Source organism: Sphaeramia orbicularis, chromosome 15, assembly GCF_902148855.1.
Source record: "Sphaeramia orbicularis chromosome 15, fSphaOr1.1, whole genome shotgun sequence".
In the NCBI taxonomy this organism is placed as follows: Eukaryota; Metazoa; Chordata; class Actinopteri; order Kurtiformes; family Apogonidae; genus Sphaeramia; species Sphaeramia orbicularis.
The window spans coordinates 22,082,086-22,098,182 of record NC_043971.1 but is presented as its reverse complement, the minus strand read 5'-3'; the positions used below and the strand labels follow the sequence as shown (position 1 = coordinate 22,098,182).

At 38.0% G+C, this 16,097-nt stretch overlaps 1 protein-coding gene across 2 annotated transcripts in view; it reads left to right on the top strand.

Moving 5' to 3' along the window:
* The window catches only part of slc35f3b (solute carrier family 35 member F3b), a 74,865-nt gene that overhangs the window by 44,721 nt on the left and 14,047 nt on the right, over nt 1-16,097 (top strand). For both annotated transcript variants that reach the window (XM_030156786.1, XM_030156787.1), the window contains one exon: nt 14,837-15,179. In XM_030156786.1, the coding sequence (XP_030012646.1) occupies nt 14,837-15,179 (343 nt within the window). The remainder of the gene's footprint in view (nt 1-14,836; nt 15,180-16,097) is intronic.

Sequence of the window (16,097 nt, the reverse complement as noted above, 5' to 3'; positions counted from 1 at the left end):
TGGTGCCAGTTTGTTTTATTTTTTTTTTTCATTTTTTCATTTATTTATTTGTATCAGACATGTAAATAGTTACAGTCCATAGAGTATAAAATAAAAAGGGTTATAAATATATATAAAACAAACAAACACAAAAAAACAAAACAGAGTCCTAAGTGAGTTCTTCTTCCCCCTGCTGATGAGAATTCACTACTACATACTGTCGCGGAAAAATTATTAGACCACCCTTGTTTTCTTCAATTTCTTGTTAATTTTAATGCCTGGTACAACTAAAGGTACATTTGTTTGGACAAATATAATAATAACAACAAAAATAGCTCATAAGAGTTTAATTTCAGAGCTGATATCTGGCTGTTTTCCATGTTTTCTTGATAATAACCAGAATCACTTCAGTTCTTACATCAATAGCTATGGCATTGTACTGACAAAAACAGTGCTTTTAGGCATTCCGTGTTTTCTTTTCTGTCTGTTTTAGTCGCATGATACACACAGGAGTTAGTACTTGATTGCATAACCATTGTTTTGACTTTTGATGGTCTAATATTTTTTTCCGCAACTGTATAATCCTTGTAAAAGCAACTTTCACTTTAGACATCACAAATATCCAAACACTAGACAGTTAATAAGTCTCAGTCCTGTACCTTTGCCCCAATAGTGAACCTCCTCTGAAAGTCACTTTGGTCTTTTCCTCTTGCCATCTGCAGTTTCATACATTATACATCATATGATTATATGTTAATGGCTCAATTGTACCATGTCGTGCTCCTCTGTTAGAAATGCATTTATTATGTCCACTCATTTATTCAGGGTTTTTTTTTTTCCTTTTTGGTCACTGCTTTGTGTATGCAGTGCAGAAATGTACGATAAAGTAAACACTCACATAAGCTGGAGATAGCTACTTTCCAAAATGTCACTGCATCCTCTAAAAAAGCCGCTTTCATAGATTTAACACAAAAGGATAATACATATAAAACCTGGTGAAAGTAGTTTCTAGAGTCAAAACTTGAGCTGAGCTTGCTGACTAAGACCTGTCATTGAATCTTAACTGTGTGTCTATTGTTTGCAAGTTCATACCAGTCTGGAGTATTAACGTGGAAGTACTGAAAATACTTTGTTATTCATAATTTATGAATAGCCCAGCTGCTAGAATATGCATGAAGCATTTCACACAGTTTTGTATGGACACTGCAGTAATCAAATTTAAAAAAACAGTACTTCTAGATGCTGTATCCAGTGTCTCTGAAGCACTGGAATCTCACAGCTGCTGGATTAGCAATTTATCAGTGTAAATGCCAGTTTATTTTCAGGGTGACTGATTGGCAGGCTGTAACACACTTATAAAGACAGTATTAACAGAGGCAGCTTTGTTATGACACAAGACTGGGAATAGAGAAAGGATTGTAAATATGTGTGTTTGTGTCAAGGTGATACAGTATGGTAAATTGTTGAAGGGAGTCAAAGCTTTGGAGTTTATGATGTGAGATTTTGGCTCCACATTTCAGCAGCTGCTTTGAAGGAGGAGGGAATCACAGAGGGGTACACAGGATCAACACACAGCTTTTCAGAGACTCTGCTGCTTATGTAACATCAGCTCCAAAACCTCTGTTCTCTTCACTAACAACCTGACTGTCGAAAGAAGTGTTTTTTTTTTTTTTTTTTCAGTTTGGGATCATCAGTGGCTTTTCTTTTTCTTCTTTTTTTTATGTCTTGTTAACATCTAGTTTCACATATAATGTCGCACCACATCGTCTGTAAACAGTAGAAGACTGATGAGATGCTGGGATGAAATGTGTTTGGCTCAGTTAATCCAGTATCAGATGTCTGGCGGAAGGTCGGCAACATTTTTTAAATCAAAACAGACCGGGACTTTAAGGGGAAAGGAGCAGCCAAAAATCAATTTAGATATGAAATTAAGTGCAGTGTCAACACTAGGCCAGTAACATGACAGACTATTATAAAGTACATCCCTGCACCATCCTGTTTTCTTCTTCTGCTGTTGCTGTCTCTTATAGCCAACAGTTTGTTTCAGTCTCGAGTATTTACCGCCTCCTCTCTGTGTTCTTGTGACTAATTCACCTGACCAGTGACCCATGAATGATGATTATTGATCTCTCTTACAATGCGGTTCTAGGGACGGTGTCTTTGGGGAATATCTGTGTGGCTCCTGCGTTGTCACAGGCAAAAGCACCGGAGTAAGAAGTTCACAGAAGTGTCTTTAATCTCTTTAATCTCATTACATGCTTTGAAATCGAACAGGCATCTTTATAAAAATGAGTCAGCACTCATACTTGCCCCAGGAAGCAGGTTGTTTTTCATCAGCAGCTGCTGTCGCCCCAACAAATCTTTCCCCAGGCCTCCATGCACCTTGATCACAGATTATACTTGTGAATTACCTAACTTTTTACGAACGTTGATAATAGAGCCGTTGAAAATGTGCACATACTGCATAATTTAATGTTTTCTCAAGAGGCGACATGAGTCTTTCCTAAACTAATCCCATTCTGTCACTGCTGTAACACTAGATGTTTTTACTTGTAACACTATTAACTTCTTAAATACATTACTAGTGGCAAAAGCAGAACATAGGAACAGCTTTTTATTCCTATATTTATTTCTCAGCTGCTGGACAACAGAAAGTCACTTTGATCACATTCACCAATCTGAATAATTTCCAATCACATGTAGGGATGTAACAATTACCGGTATAACGATAAACTGTGGTAAAATTGCCAACGGTTCGTATTACCGTTTAAATTCTAATTGTCATGATAGCTGTGTTTGATTACCGCACTTTTCCGGAGAAAACGTCTATGTAAAGATCTGCTTTTATGTCAAATATTTGAGTATAGTTTTAATTTTTTTACAATTTTAATTTTATATACCTAATATTTAGAACCAATATTCACTTTTAAAGTCTTTGAAAAGGTTCGTTAAGCATCTTTGTGTTATTTATGCAATAAATTATATACATTTTTCAAATCGGATTTTAGATTTTTTTTGTGTTTTTTGTCCTTTTGTGTTGATATAGTAGGTTAAAGTGAAAAAAAAATAATAGGCAGATTATATAGATGAAGTTGTGTTGAAAAAAACAATACCAAACATGGGTATAGTAAACATTTTTTTATATAGTATATAAAGGCAAAATCAAAAGTACTGAAAAATGGACAAAATAGGCTCAGACCACTAAGGGTTAATATTTGAATGTTTCTGCCAAAAGAAAGTACATTGTGCCAATTTTTTTTTTTTTTTTTTTTTTAATACAATTTGGTTAAATTATTTCAGTGTGTGTATAAGTACTCTTTTGAACATTTTGAGCACAATGTTAACAATACCGCGATAATAATGATAACCATGATAATTTTGGTCACAATAACCGTGATATGAAATTTTCATATCGTTACATCCCTAATCACATGCAAGATGTACTTTTAATATACACTGTGACCCATGAAGTTGGAATAATTTTGTTTTCAGATGCATTCCTCTTTTTATTCCTCTTTATACACATAAGTAATCACCTTTGACCAGGTGCAATGATTACATACAGTCGCGGAAAAAATTATTAGACCATCAAAAGTCATCAAAAACAATGGTTATGCAATGAAGTACTAACTCCTTTGTGTATCATGTAACTAAAACAGACAGAAAAGAAAACATGGAATGCCTAAAGACACTGTTTTTGGCAGTACAATGCCATAACTGTTGATGTAAGAACTTAGGTGATTTTAGTTATTAGCCATTAACATATAATTATATGAGGTATAATGTATGAAACTGCAGATGGCAAGAGAAAAAAACTTAAGTGACTTTCAGAGGAGGTTCACTAGTGGGGCAAAGGTTACAGGACTGAGACTTATTAACTGTCTAGTGTTTGGATAGGTGTGATGTCTAAAGTGAAAGTTGCTTTTAAAAGGATTATATAATCATGGAAAAAATTATTAGACCATCAAAAGTCATCAAAAACAATAGTTATGCAATCAAGTACTAACTCCTGTGTGTATCATGTGACTAAAACAGACAGAAAAGAAAACATCGAATGTCTAAAAGCACTGTTTTTGTCAGTACAATGCCATAGATATAGATGGAAGAACTGAAGTGATTTTGGTTATTATCAAGAAAAACATGGAAAACTGCTAGATATAAGCTCTGAAATTAAACTCTTATGAGCTATTTTTGTTATCATTATATTTGTCCAAACAAATGTACCTTTAGTTGTACCAGGCATTTAAATGAACAAGAAATTGAAGAAAACAAGGGTGGTCTAATAATTTTTTCTATGACTATATAAAATATAAATCCCATTGCCACAGTCATCTCATGAGAGGGGGTAAACATATTTTATTCCAGCATTATAGGCAACATTGTTCATTACTTGTGGCAAAACCAGAACATAGGGACAGCTTTTTATTTTATATTTACATCTCAAGTCCTGGTAGATAGAAAATCAATATCTGTATGACACATCACTCCCTCTTTTCAAAGCATTAATCTTCCAATCTGAATAATTACCAATTACATTCAAGATGCACAGCGAGCATAAGCAAACAAATGTGGCATGTTGGCTTCGTATGCTTAAAAAGAACAACAGTCTGGAATGTAGGGCTAAGTGATGAAACCATGTAAGTGTTAAAAAATGTAAATGTAAATTCAGTAGTTTGTTGCTTGCTTGTATTTTGAGGTTGAAAAGAGATGTTATATTTTTAATCGTTTACAATAATTATCATCCTTTTTCAAGTTCTGATCATAGCTAAATTAATTAATTGTTCATTAATGCTGAAGTGCTTGATAGTGTCATTAATCAAACATTACATTATTACATTTGAGCATGCTGTATTTCAAGTGGTCTGAGAGGAAACTAGACTTCTGTGTCTATTCCTTGCCTTTATGTTTTGGCTGTGACAACCAGATTTCAACTAATCACAATGGTTTTTAGACATGTAGGAGGGTTAAATGCATGATTGACAGCACTAATCACCAGTCAGAATCCAACAGGCATGATCTATTACAGTGGTTCTGCAGTGGGGGGGTGCGGACACTCTCTCAGGGGGGGGCGAGCACATGGGGGTCATGAGTGACATCGTCGTGCGTGCATGCAGGTGTGTTAGCGACTACTGTTGTACATCACATTATAAATCACTTGGCACATACTCTTCTCCCCCTGCTCACGGATTGAGCTCTGTGAGTGGGAGTGTGTGTGTGTGTGGGGGGTACATATGGTCTGGCACATTGTCGCAAATTTGTTTTCGGGGGGCAGCAGGTAATCAATGATAAGGTGAGTGGAGCTCAGTTTCAGTTTCACTTTCTCACAGCTTTATCTGCAGAACTATATAACCCACCACATCCTCCTCATACAGTTTTTTGGGCATGGGGGGGGGGGGGGGGGCTATTAGTGGGCCATGGTTAAAAAAAGGTTGAGAAACCCTTTTGAGTGCCAGAGCCCCTCCTCTGGTTGTACCCCACGGGACCTTTTTTCAGACAGAATAATATAATATAATATAATATAATATAATATAATATAATATAATATAATATAATATAATATAACATAATATATACTTTTTCACCTCACTGTTGAAGTGTGTTTATAGAATAATAAGTGAATAATAAAATGTGCTAAGGTAGTTGTCATTTTGATTTTGGTGTGGATGTAGATGCAGTACATTGAGCTGTTTAACTCTAAACTAGGTGTAATTTCATTTACCTACCGTCACTACAAACCAACACTTTTTCGGTCAAAAAAATGTTTTTTATGTTGACAAACATAATATGTATAAATAGTGGCACAAATGTATCACAGTGGGGTACACTGAAAGGGATCAGTCTACTCCATGTTTCTAAGTGAAAGCTTGGAAAAGTGGCCTCATTTTTCCATAATAGCATGAAACAGCATTAGATTAATCTATGTAGGGGAGAGCTGCAGAAAAGAGGTGTGTATTTTCAAATTCGGGTTTTTTTTTTTTACCTCTTGATTTTAGTGGCTGCAGCTTTAGTACCCACTGATATAGAAATTTTAACACAAAAACATATTAGCCATATCCCCCAGCCTTACCCACATCAGCTTAACTCACATGAAGATGAGTCTATTTGTACAGTTTAGACCCCAAACAAAGGTCAAATATGTGCACATACATGATAGTGAGTCACAAAGTCATCAGTCTTGACATTAGGTCTTTTCCCCCAGAGAAATTGCATAATAAGAAGAGTCTCACTTTCATCTCATGGATTTAATTGAAGTTGACTTTGAAGGTAGTCAGAGGAGTGAAAGTGAGCCTTCTTCTGAAGTCTTATTCGTTTTAAAAGCAGGTAAAACAGGCCTCTCTTACTTGATAGGTGTGGAATAAATACACAGTGACAGGGCTTTTATTTTATTAAGAGGCCAAGCTTTTGCTCAGGGTTAACAGATGCAGTGTGTGTGTGTGTGTGCGTGTGCATGTGTGTGCATGTGCGTGCGTGCGTGTGTGTGTGTGTGTGTGTGTGTGTGTGTAGAAGGCTATCAGTTTAAGTTACATTGAGTCTGTTTTTAATCAGATCCACTCATGTTAAGTGGATGCCTGAATTGCTAAATTGATTCATGGTATGAGTTCATTTTAGGTCAGCTGCCACTGCTTTTCCTGCTTCTTATCTGCATTTTTGTGTTACATATATGCATTACCTTCTGTAATAGTGTGCCAGAATTTCATCTATGAGCAAAATCCTCAGCAAAAATGTGCAAAGAGGAGGGCCCAAAGCCATAATCCTAAATTGAGTTGATCCTAAAAACTTTCTTCAGGGTGCAGGAAGGCTGTCTGTGTAGCCACTGGACTAAACTGTACACTTGTGGTATATGCAGAAGGCTAATTATTACAAAGCTGAAATAACAAAATATTTCCGCCATGCCTACAGCATTTGTTGTAATTGTGACCCGCCTGGAAATTGTGTCAGCAAAAAGGCGTGTTGTTTGCTTCGTTGCATTTCATTTCTGAAAATGACTGAGCTGGCACTTCAGACCTTCTAAATCTTGTTTTTACTTCGATAAACTTTTGATCCTGTTAAAAAAGGAATCTGTCATCAAACTGCACCAGTGACGTGATGGGAGAGCGCAGCAAAGATGTGTGTGGATTTAGCAGAATTATGAGTTATCAAAGTGTCATATGTGCCCTCTTTTATTTGTGGCCTTGAGGTGCAGGGAGGGAATAAAACCACTGTTTGGGCAAACACTTTCAGAGGACACCTGCGGTGGTTGCTTATCCATTACTGCAACAGGGACGCTGTGGCCAATCTTTTAAATATTGATTTGTCGCTGGAAAGTGCTGGATTCTTGCCAATCTTTAAAACTGCAGGTCCATCACACTACATACACTGTTATAAGAGACTGCAAGAGAGAGGGAGGGATACTGTAAGACTTGGGGATAAATTGCCAGGCAATAACCAATGTCATATATGAGTTATTGTTTTTTTTTTCTGCTCTAACACATAGTACACAGATGGGCAACACTGTGTTTTACTGTGTCACCAACCAGTGGCACCAGAGGGCTGCAAGCACTGACCTGCACTGTATCATGAGCATCTGTTGAACCAGCTTGGTAGGTCACAGCTGTAATTGACAACAAGTTTTCTACTTAGTGGAGAAGTTGCTCGATTGTCCTTTGAGGTTGAAGGAGAAACCGTTTGGGAATTAAGGAGAATGGGATCAGTAACAGCCATGCCGCCCTTGTCTGCCCTCCTACCTTGTCCTCAGCCCATGTGGCCCCACCTATCAGCTGGTGGAAGCAGCAGGGTGTGTGTTTTCCACCTGTCTCTCTGTGGTGTTATTGAGCGAGACAGTTCGTCAGATGAGTCGGCTCTGGTGTGTTGAAAGGCCTCAGACTGACAGCTTGGCCTGACCAAACTGTCACAGCCAAGTATCACAGACTCCCACCGTCCGTCAGACAGAGACATTACAAAGACAGTGAATGCTGTCTGCACGTCGCCTCTCTGTCTGTCCTGATAAAACGACCAAATTACAAAATGTGATGCATAAAGTTCTCCATTTACTCTCCGTATGATTTATATAAAGCTGTTTTTCCAAAGAGCACAGGCTGTAACCATGAGAGCGTTCAAACCCACACTTCGACTTACATGTCAGAAATGACAAGGCGCATAAATCAACATGCGATTGAAGGATTTATTTTTAAGATATCAATTCAGTGATTGATGGTTTGTGACAGCAAAGATGAATGTGAGGATAAAGAAAGAAGTTTGGATGCATGATTGACCATATTGCTTTTAGCTTGTTTTCAATCATCAGTCTTATTACAGTATTACTAAGGTCTCTTCTTTATGTTCCTCAGTGAAAATTACAGTTGGCATACAACTCTGGGTTGAAGTCTCTGCCAAGAAATCCTCCTCAATGGCTTTTATTACTTTTTCTTTCTTTCTTACCCCCACTATAGCAAGAAACCAAGACCATACCAACATTCCTACAATATTTTTCCATTTACTCCATTTAACATTTTACAATGGGATACAAAATGTCAACTGAAAAAGCTACTTCACTAAACTTCCAATGAACACTAGAAGGTCCCTTGTGGTCTCAGTCTACAATATTATTGATGTTGGCCTCAGGATCTCCAAAGTTAAGAAAGTTAAAAACACTAACATCATCCTTTTTATGCATCAGCTCCATAATGTTAGCAGTTTGTCCTTGGCACATGCCCTATCCTTCCACCAAGTTTCATGAAACCCCATGCAGTAGTGTTTGTGTAATCCTGCTGACAGAGTAAATAAGTTACACTAGTCAATTCATATTCATCGCCAAACTGAGGCCCACTAAGACTGGAGGCCTCACTTTGAAATATGTATTGGTGATTGATCTGTTTACCCTCTTAGATCACTGAGGCAGAGCACTGCAGTCTACTCTTATTCCCATAGAGGTGTCACCCAACAGACAAACCACCGTTTACCACAGTATCTCCCACTTAGCTGAGATCCCAGTAAAGCTCTCATGACAGTCACATGGCCACTTTGGCAAACTAACACACTGCACAGTGGTCGAGGAAAGCCTGATACCATTCATGCCGCTGCCTGTGATGCTCTTGTTCTTGCACTTGGAGAAGCGGGGTGGCGGAGAGAATGGGGGATGGCGTAGGCGGTGGCCTGTTCAGGGAGCGGTGGGACACAGGGATGTAGCGGGGCTTTCTCGGCCTGTCACAGCCAGGTTCTGTGAAGTGTGAGAGCAGGCAGTCAGGCAATGCTCTGCTGGCACGTTTGGGATTTGCAGCTATCAGCAGGAGAGATCTGCACTGCAGAGACTGCAGGGGGAGGAAAGAACAGAGTGGGAATGAAGCTAATTGGAAACAGGGAAGTATGGACTCAGATGGAAAAAAAACAGGAAAACTGGCTAGTTAAAGGACAAATAAATCTCAACACCGTCCAGTTTGACCCTAGTGGAAATAGGACATAAATTCAATACCTAACTGAGGAGGCGCCGAGGGTAAACATTAGAGGCAGACAAATAATTGTATAAGATAAAGATTGATTTACTGTGCCTTTAGCAGTAAGACTCATTACTCATAAATTCAGGTGTAGAGGTGACCAACAAAACTCAATTGATCTGTTAAAATGTTAATTACGGAACAAAGGCATAATTTGTTAAAATGGGAAATAGAGATATCCACCACTTCAAGTATACAGTATGAAAATATGGCACATATACAAGTGGAGCAGATTAATGTCTCACTGAGAGGATATATGATGATTTTATAATGTTAAATTATGTGTTGTATGCATTTACATAACAAAACCCCCAATAGAAAGGGTTTAAAATGTTAATTAATTCATTATCTTATCTTTAACTTTACTTTTTGTCAGTAAATTTTTAATTATTATATATTTTTCTTTCATTAGATGCATGATACAGATGTTACCTGCGCATACTGAACATAATAGCCACAATAGAGCTGAATGTAGGGATGAATATATTTGAGAAGGCATCAAGGAGAAACCATGTACAGCTGTCACAGCAGATCCAAGCTTTGTCCAGCAAAGATGCCAAACATTCTTTTGCTGTCCCAGTAATTTCACAGATATCTGTTAGTTCCATTCAAGTACATTTGGACATAGAGCATGCTGCGAAGATACGGTCATACAATGTTGAATTAGATCTCTTCTTTTTATCTGTTTTGGTATGTAATAGTCTCAAAACAGTCCCAATTCTAAAATATTGTAAAATATGCACATAATGTGACTAGAATCTGCAGTAAGTGCAGGTTACATCCGGTATTGCAGTTGACCTTGACAGTTATTTGATTATGATCTGATAAGGTTAAGAGCTTTCACTTAATCATCAAGCAGTTAAAGGTCGAAACTCTTTCTTAGTGTTTCTGTCATGGTAATTATGGCTTCAAATGTCATTAGTAGAGGTACTTTCCTATCTGTCTGAGCCGCTCCACTGGCCCAGATCTCTCATACTGATGAGTTCAGTTGTGCCTCATATTGTCTCTCACTGGTAGTCAAGGTTGATGGGTACAGTAGCATTAGTCACTGTCAAGCTAGGTGCAAAAGTTTGTTTCTTTTAAATTGCCTTCATTGATTTCTTAACACTTTATATTTTCATTTAATACGACTGTGTTTTATTACGATGTAGTTTCATTGAAGAATGAAGGGAAATCATAATGTGTAATGTGTGACTTGACACTAAATGTGTTGCCATATGCCAGGACTGTAAATGCTTAGCTGGGCCTTGGTGCCTCTCTGGGGGCTGATTGGCTTGGCCCATCACTGCATTTGGAAGATTAAACTGTGCTGCAGTATGGAGCAGTGGCCAGGGCCATGAGATGTGGAATGGTGGCCTAGGAAGGACAAACAAATTGGCCAGCGTGAAAGAGAGATGACCTTCACAACAGAGCAAACCAATGAGGCTTGGAGCTGAAAACAGAGAAGCTGAATTCTCACCCTCATGCCCAAGACTTTGATTAGACATCCATCTGTGTGTCTGTCTCTTTTTCATCTTTGCTGATTCATCATTCTTTTGCAATAACAGACAATGATCTTGAATCATTTTTCATCGCTGCCAAATTTGTCTCTCATTTGTCAGGTGCTTTTACAGTTGTAGATTGTTGTGGATGCCCAAGCAACACAGTACAATTTGATCATAATTGCATCACGTAATCTTGTTTCTTTTTGCAGGGGATAATGAAAATATGAGTCTCTTGAGCATTTTGTATAGAGCCTGGGGAAGCCGGAGCATTAGCATAGGAGGCGATAGTCATCAGGGAAGTTAATCTCTGATACGATGAGACCACCTGGCAAGGTCAGTGGAGTCTCTTCCAGGAAGAATGTGCCGCCTCATTGGTTGTGATGGATGCCCACTAATATAGCTCCTTTGTAAAATATGCAGCAAGTTGATATATTAGATGATAGGTATATTGTTGATTATGTAGTCCGTATTAAACTGAGGAGAGATCATCAGGGTAAAAGCACAAACACATAGTATGCTGACTCCAGTGTCCTGTTGATATGACGTTCTGCTGTATAATATTTTTTTTGCCCAGTTTAAGTTTGATTTATGCCTGTCTTACTCATGCTTTTTGAAATGTATGCTGCATTTCAGCGTACAGGGGAGATGAATTGGCGAGACACTTCCTGCAGTACATCATTACCTCTAGAAACACCGTCAGGGAGATCCCACTATATTTTACTTGTAAGAGGGCAGGAAAGCTGCAGAAAAATGCACATTGTATGAGCATTAGGTTATTTACTGTTATTCTCTGACTGCTTCGATTGTGTGGTTGCGGCCTTTTGTTTTATTCTCTGCGGTGAAAGTATAACTACATAAACAGTTAAAATGATTTATTTGCTCTTTGCTTGTGTTCGCCAAAGTGTATTAATGTCGTCAGTGCATGGCGTCACATAGGGATGGAGCCAGATAAAACTGTCTGAATGAATGTATGTATAAAGCAGCTATTGTTTTCTACAGAATAAATGTGCATGTGTGGTACCTAGACAATTGGAGGATAAACTTGGAAGTCTCATTTCAGCTTATCAGCTTTTTCATACAGGATTATGGCTGCATCCTATTTGTGGGCGAGACTACATACAGTTATCAGAAAGTTAGTTGAACAACTCGAGGCAACAAGATGAGGTTCACTGTGGGTGTGAGTGGGATCGAAAACAGCGCATCAGCAGCTGATTGCCTGAATTCGCACTTTATTGATGACATATGGAGGTTATCAGGTTTTGACAGGTGCAATAGAGAGTTAAGTGTTGCTATGTGTGTGTTTTTGTGCACTCAGGAACTTTCTATCGCACACATACTCAGCCGTCATTGTAACTTATGAGGTGTACAAGAGGTCATCTTGGATTAGATATCAGATCTGCCCTCTTTTGTCCTCTGTTTGGCTGCATCCTGTCATACTCAGTCACCACAGCTTTAACTCTGATGTCTGATTGATTAGCTTCAAGTTCAGCTAACGTGAAAGTAGCTGTGTCATTCCATAAATGTATCGCTTCAGTAAATGTCAAAAACTAAAAACAAATATCCAGTCATGAAGAGCGACAATAACTGTACTGTGTACTGTGAGTTACAGAATAATGAACCATAAAAATGCGCTCGTCTGCTCCCTCTTATGATGCAGCAGTTTTTGTTGGTCCCACCTGATTAATTTTGAAGGCCAGCATGAAATATCTCCAATAAAATAGCAATGAAACACTTGTATCACATTTACGTCCCCTTAAAATTAGCTGTCCCACATCATTTCTGCAAGAATGGCAAGACAAATTATACTACACTCTCTTCAATTTCCCTATATTATTGCCTCTTGTCATATGCATTAATACTGTTCTGAATATTATCTTTTAGAAAGATTACATAATTTCTCTTCAGTAGGCAGAAAAAAAGTGTTTATCCATAGCTAACATTTATCACTTACTTCTTGTTAGCATTTGCTGAGATGGAAGCATTTTATTTTCTGGTGATCTAGGTCATTATCACAGTGAGGAAATCAACCAAAACAAGTTATTTTTTAATGATTTCAAGACCCAGATCCCACTCAATTTGTTAAATGACCAAATTATATAACAGGGACTGGCTGAAAAAGACAGTATTCATTGCTGCTGTTATGCTGATGACACTCCGCTCTACATTGACAGGATTGCTGTTAACCCTTTATAGGACACTCATTGAAATACTCTGAAGTTGAAATTTTCAACCTTTGTATGTTATTGGACATCATCATCCCCCTCCTCTTGCCATACGACATCTGAGCAGCACTTGCTATAAAACAAAGACATCCAATAAAACAACTGCTATAAGGTCATAAATGGACAAAAATCACTCATATTCGCTATTTACAGCTTCATTATATCTATAAAATCTAGTATTAGTAAAACCAACATGCTTCTTGACCTACACTGAGGAACGGGATTGGCTCCATATTTAATATTTGTGGAAATTACCAAAAATAGTCACTTCCCTGATAAAGGGTTAATTTTACAGCTCATTAAAAATATTGGACCCCAGAATGTTGTTGCAAAAAATCTCGGTGCTGGTGTCTCTGGTGGTGATTTAAGCTCTTTATCACCTCAGAACTATTGCTAAAATAGATTTATTTTTAACTTTAGACACCTGGAAATAATTATACAATGGCCCTCAAAACCTGCCTATCCAAGGAAATTAGGATAAATCTGAATTAATGTCTACTTTTAGAGAGTGTTTTACAAGAATACACATCCTAATTTTATCGCAGTTGACTGTTTATTTTTTATCGATTCATTTGTAGGTGCCATATTTATACACTGAACAAAAATATAAATGCCACACTTTGGTTTTTGCTCCCATTTTTCATGAGCTGAACTCAACAATCTAAAACTTTTTCTATGAACACAAAAGGCCTATTTCTCTCAAATATTGTTCATAAATTTGTCTAAATCTGTGTTAGTTAGCACTTCTCCTTTGTCCTTTGCTGAGATAATCCATCCACCTCACAGGTGTGGCATATCAAGATGCTGATTAGACTGCATGATATTTGCACAGGTGTGCCTTAGGCTGGCCACAATAAAAGGCCACTTTAAAATGTGCAGTTTTACTGTATTGGGTGGTCCAGGGGGGGTCAGAAAACCAGTCAGTATTTGGTGTGACCACCATTTTCCTCACGCAGTCTTCTTCATGAATTCTCTGAAACAGCTTTGGAGATGGCTTATGGTAGAGAAATGAACATTCAATTCACAGGCAAAAGCTCTGGTGGAGATTCCTGAAGTCAGCATGCCAATTGCATATTCCCTCAAAACTTGTGACATCTGTGGCATTGTGCTGTGTGATAAAACTGCACATTTTAGAGTGGCTTTTTATTGTGGCCAGCCTAAGGCACACCTGTGCAATAATCCTGCTCTCTAATCAGCATCTTGATATGCCACACCTGTGAGGTGGATGGATTATCTCAGCAAAGAAGAAGTGTTCACTAACACAAATTTAAACAGATTTGTGAACAACATTTGAGAGAAATAAACCTTATGTGCATACAGAAAAAGTTTTAGATCTTTGAGTTCAGCTCATGAAAAATGGGAGCAAAAACAAAAGTGTGGCATTTATATTTTTGTTCAGTGTACTTTGGTGGGTTTTATCATTTTGTATTTTATCAATTTCTTTTGTAATGCAACTTGTACTTTGAGAAGTCTTCAATAAATAAAACTTCGTCTTCTTTTTCTTCTTCTCCTTCTTGTTGTTCTCAGTATTATAATATTGTGAACATAACATCATTTTGTGTTTGAATCATATTAGTCTAAAATCTGAAGTAATATTTATATCAATCAATACGACTTCAATTAGCGAACATATCCAGTTAATAAAAAGCTGTGTTCTAAAACTTTGTGTGCCCTCCCACAGGAGAAGACCGCACCAGGGAGAATGTGGTGGGCACTACAGATGCACAGTTGTCCGTTGGTGCATCAGGAACGGAGTCCGGCTCCAACAGACGGAGGCTCCACTGCTGCATCAGAGTAACCACGGTGCAGGTCCGAAAGGCCCTGTGGGGAGTCGCCATGGTGATGTGCGTGTGCTCTTCCTGGGCAGGCTCCACCCAGCTGGCCAAACTGACCTTTAAGCAGTTTGATGCCCCCTTCACACTCACCTGGTTTGCTACCACCTGGAACTGCCTCTTCTTTCCTCTTTACTACATCGGACATCTGTGCAAGAGTCCGGAGAGGCAGACACCCAGACAGAGATTCAGGTGAGAAGACACTTACTGCAACAACAAAACTGAGCCAGTGTTATTTATTTAACATTTACTGGAAGAAGAGAAAGGAAGGGTTAGAAAAGAAAGACAGAAAAGAAAACCTATGATATGAAATGGAGATGGATAAGTGTATAAATGACAAAATAATATAAATTGTAAAAAATAAAGTGAAGAAAGAGCAGTTATTTTGGTTTTATAGCAGCCAGTAATAGAGTTAAAGAGCAGCAGAAAACTCCTTTAAAGACTCATTTTGCCCACAAACAAGTTAAATACCAACGTGCCGATGTCAGGCCAAAATATTTCTCCAGTGGGTAGACCAGAAGTTACTGAGAGAAAAATACCAAACAGTAAATGTCAGGTCAAGCTTATCTATAGAGGATGATGGTTGGGTGTTCATGAAGAATACAAAGATAAATCCATCACAGAGGAGAAGAGGATCGTTCCACCATCAGCAGCTACAATGAATCAGCATGAAATGGTGTCATTACAGATCATGGTTATATTCAGGGTGCGATTTGTCAAAAAAAACAGAGGAGGGGATGTTTTGGTTTTTTTTTTTTTTGGGGGGGGGGGGGGGGGGTCCAAAACTAACACAACTAATGCTTCCGTGAAACTTTACATCAGGGGTCTCGAACTCATTTTCTTTCAGGGGCCACATTTAGCTCGATTTAATCTCCAGTGGGCCAGACCTGTAAAGTAATAGCGTAATAATCGATAAATAATGACAACTCCAAATTTTTGTCTTGGTTTTAGTGCAAAAACCCCCCATTAAATTCTGAAAATACTTACTTTTATAAACTATCCAAACAAAATGTGAATAACCTGACAACACTGAAATTTAAATAAAAAAGCTTAAGAAAATTTTGTGCAATTTTTAACAATACTATGCCTCAATTTATCATTTCTACATGT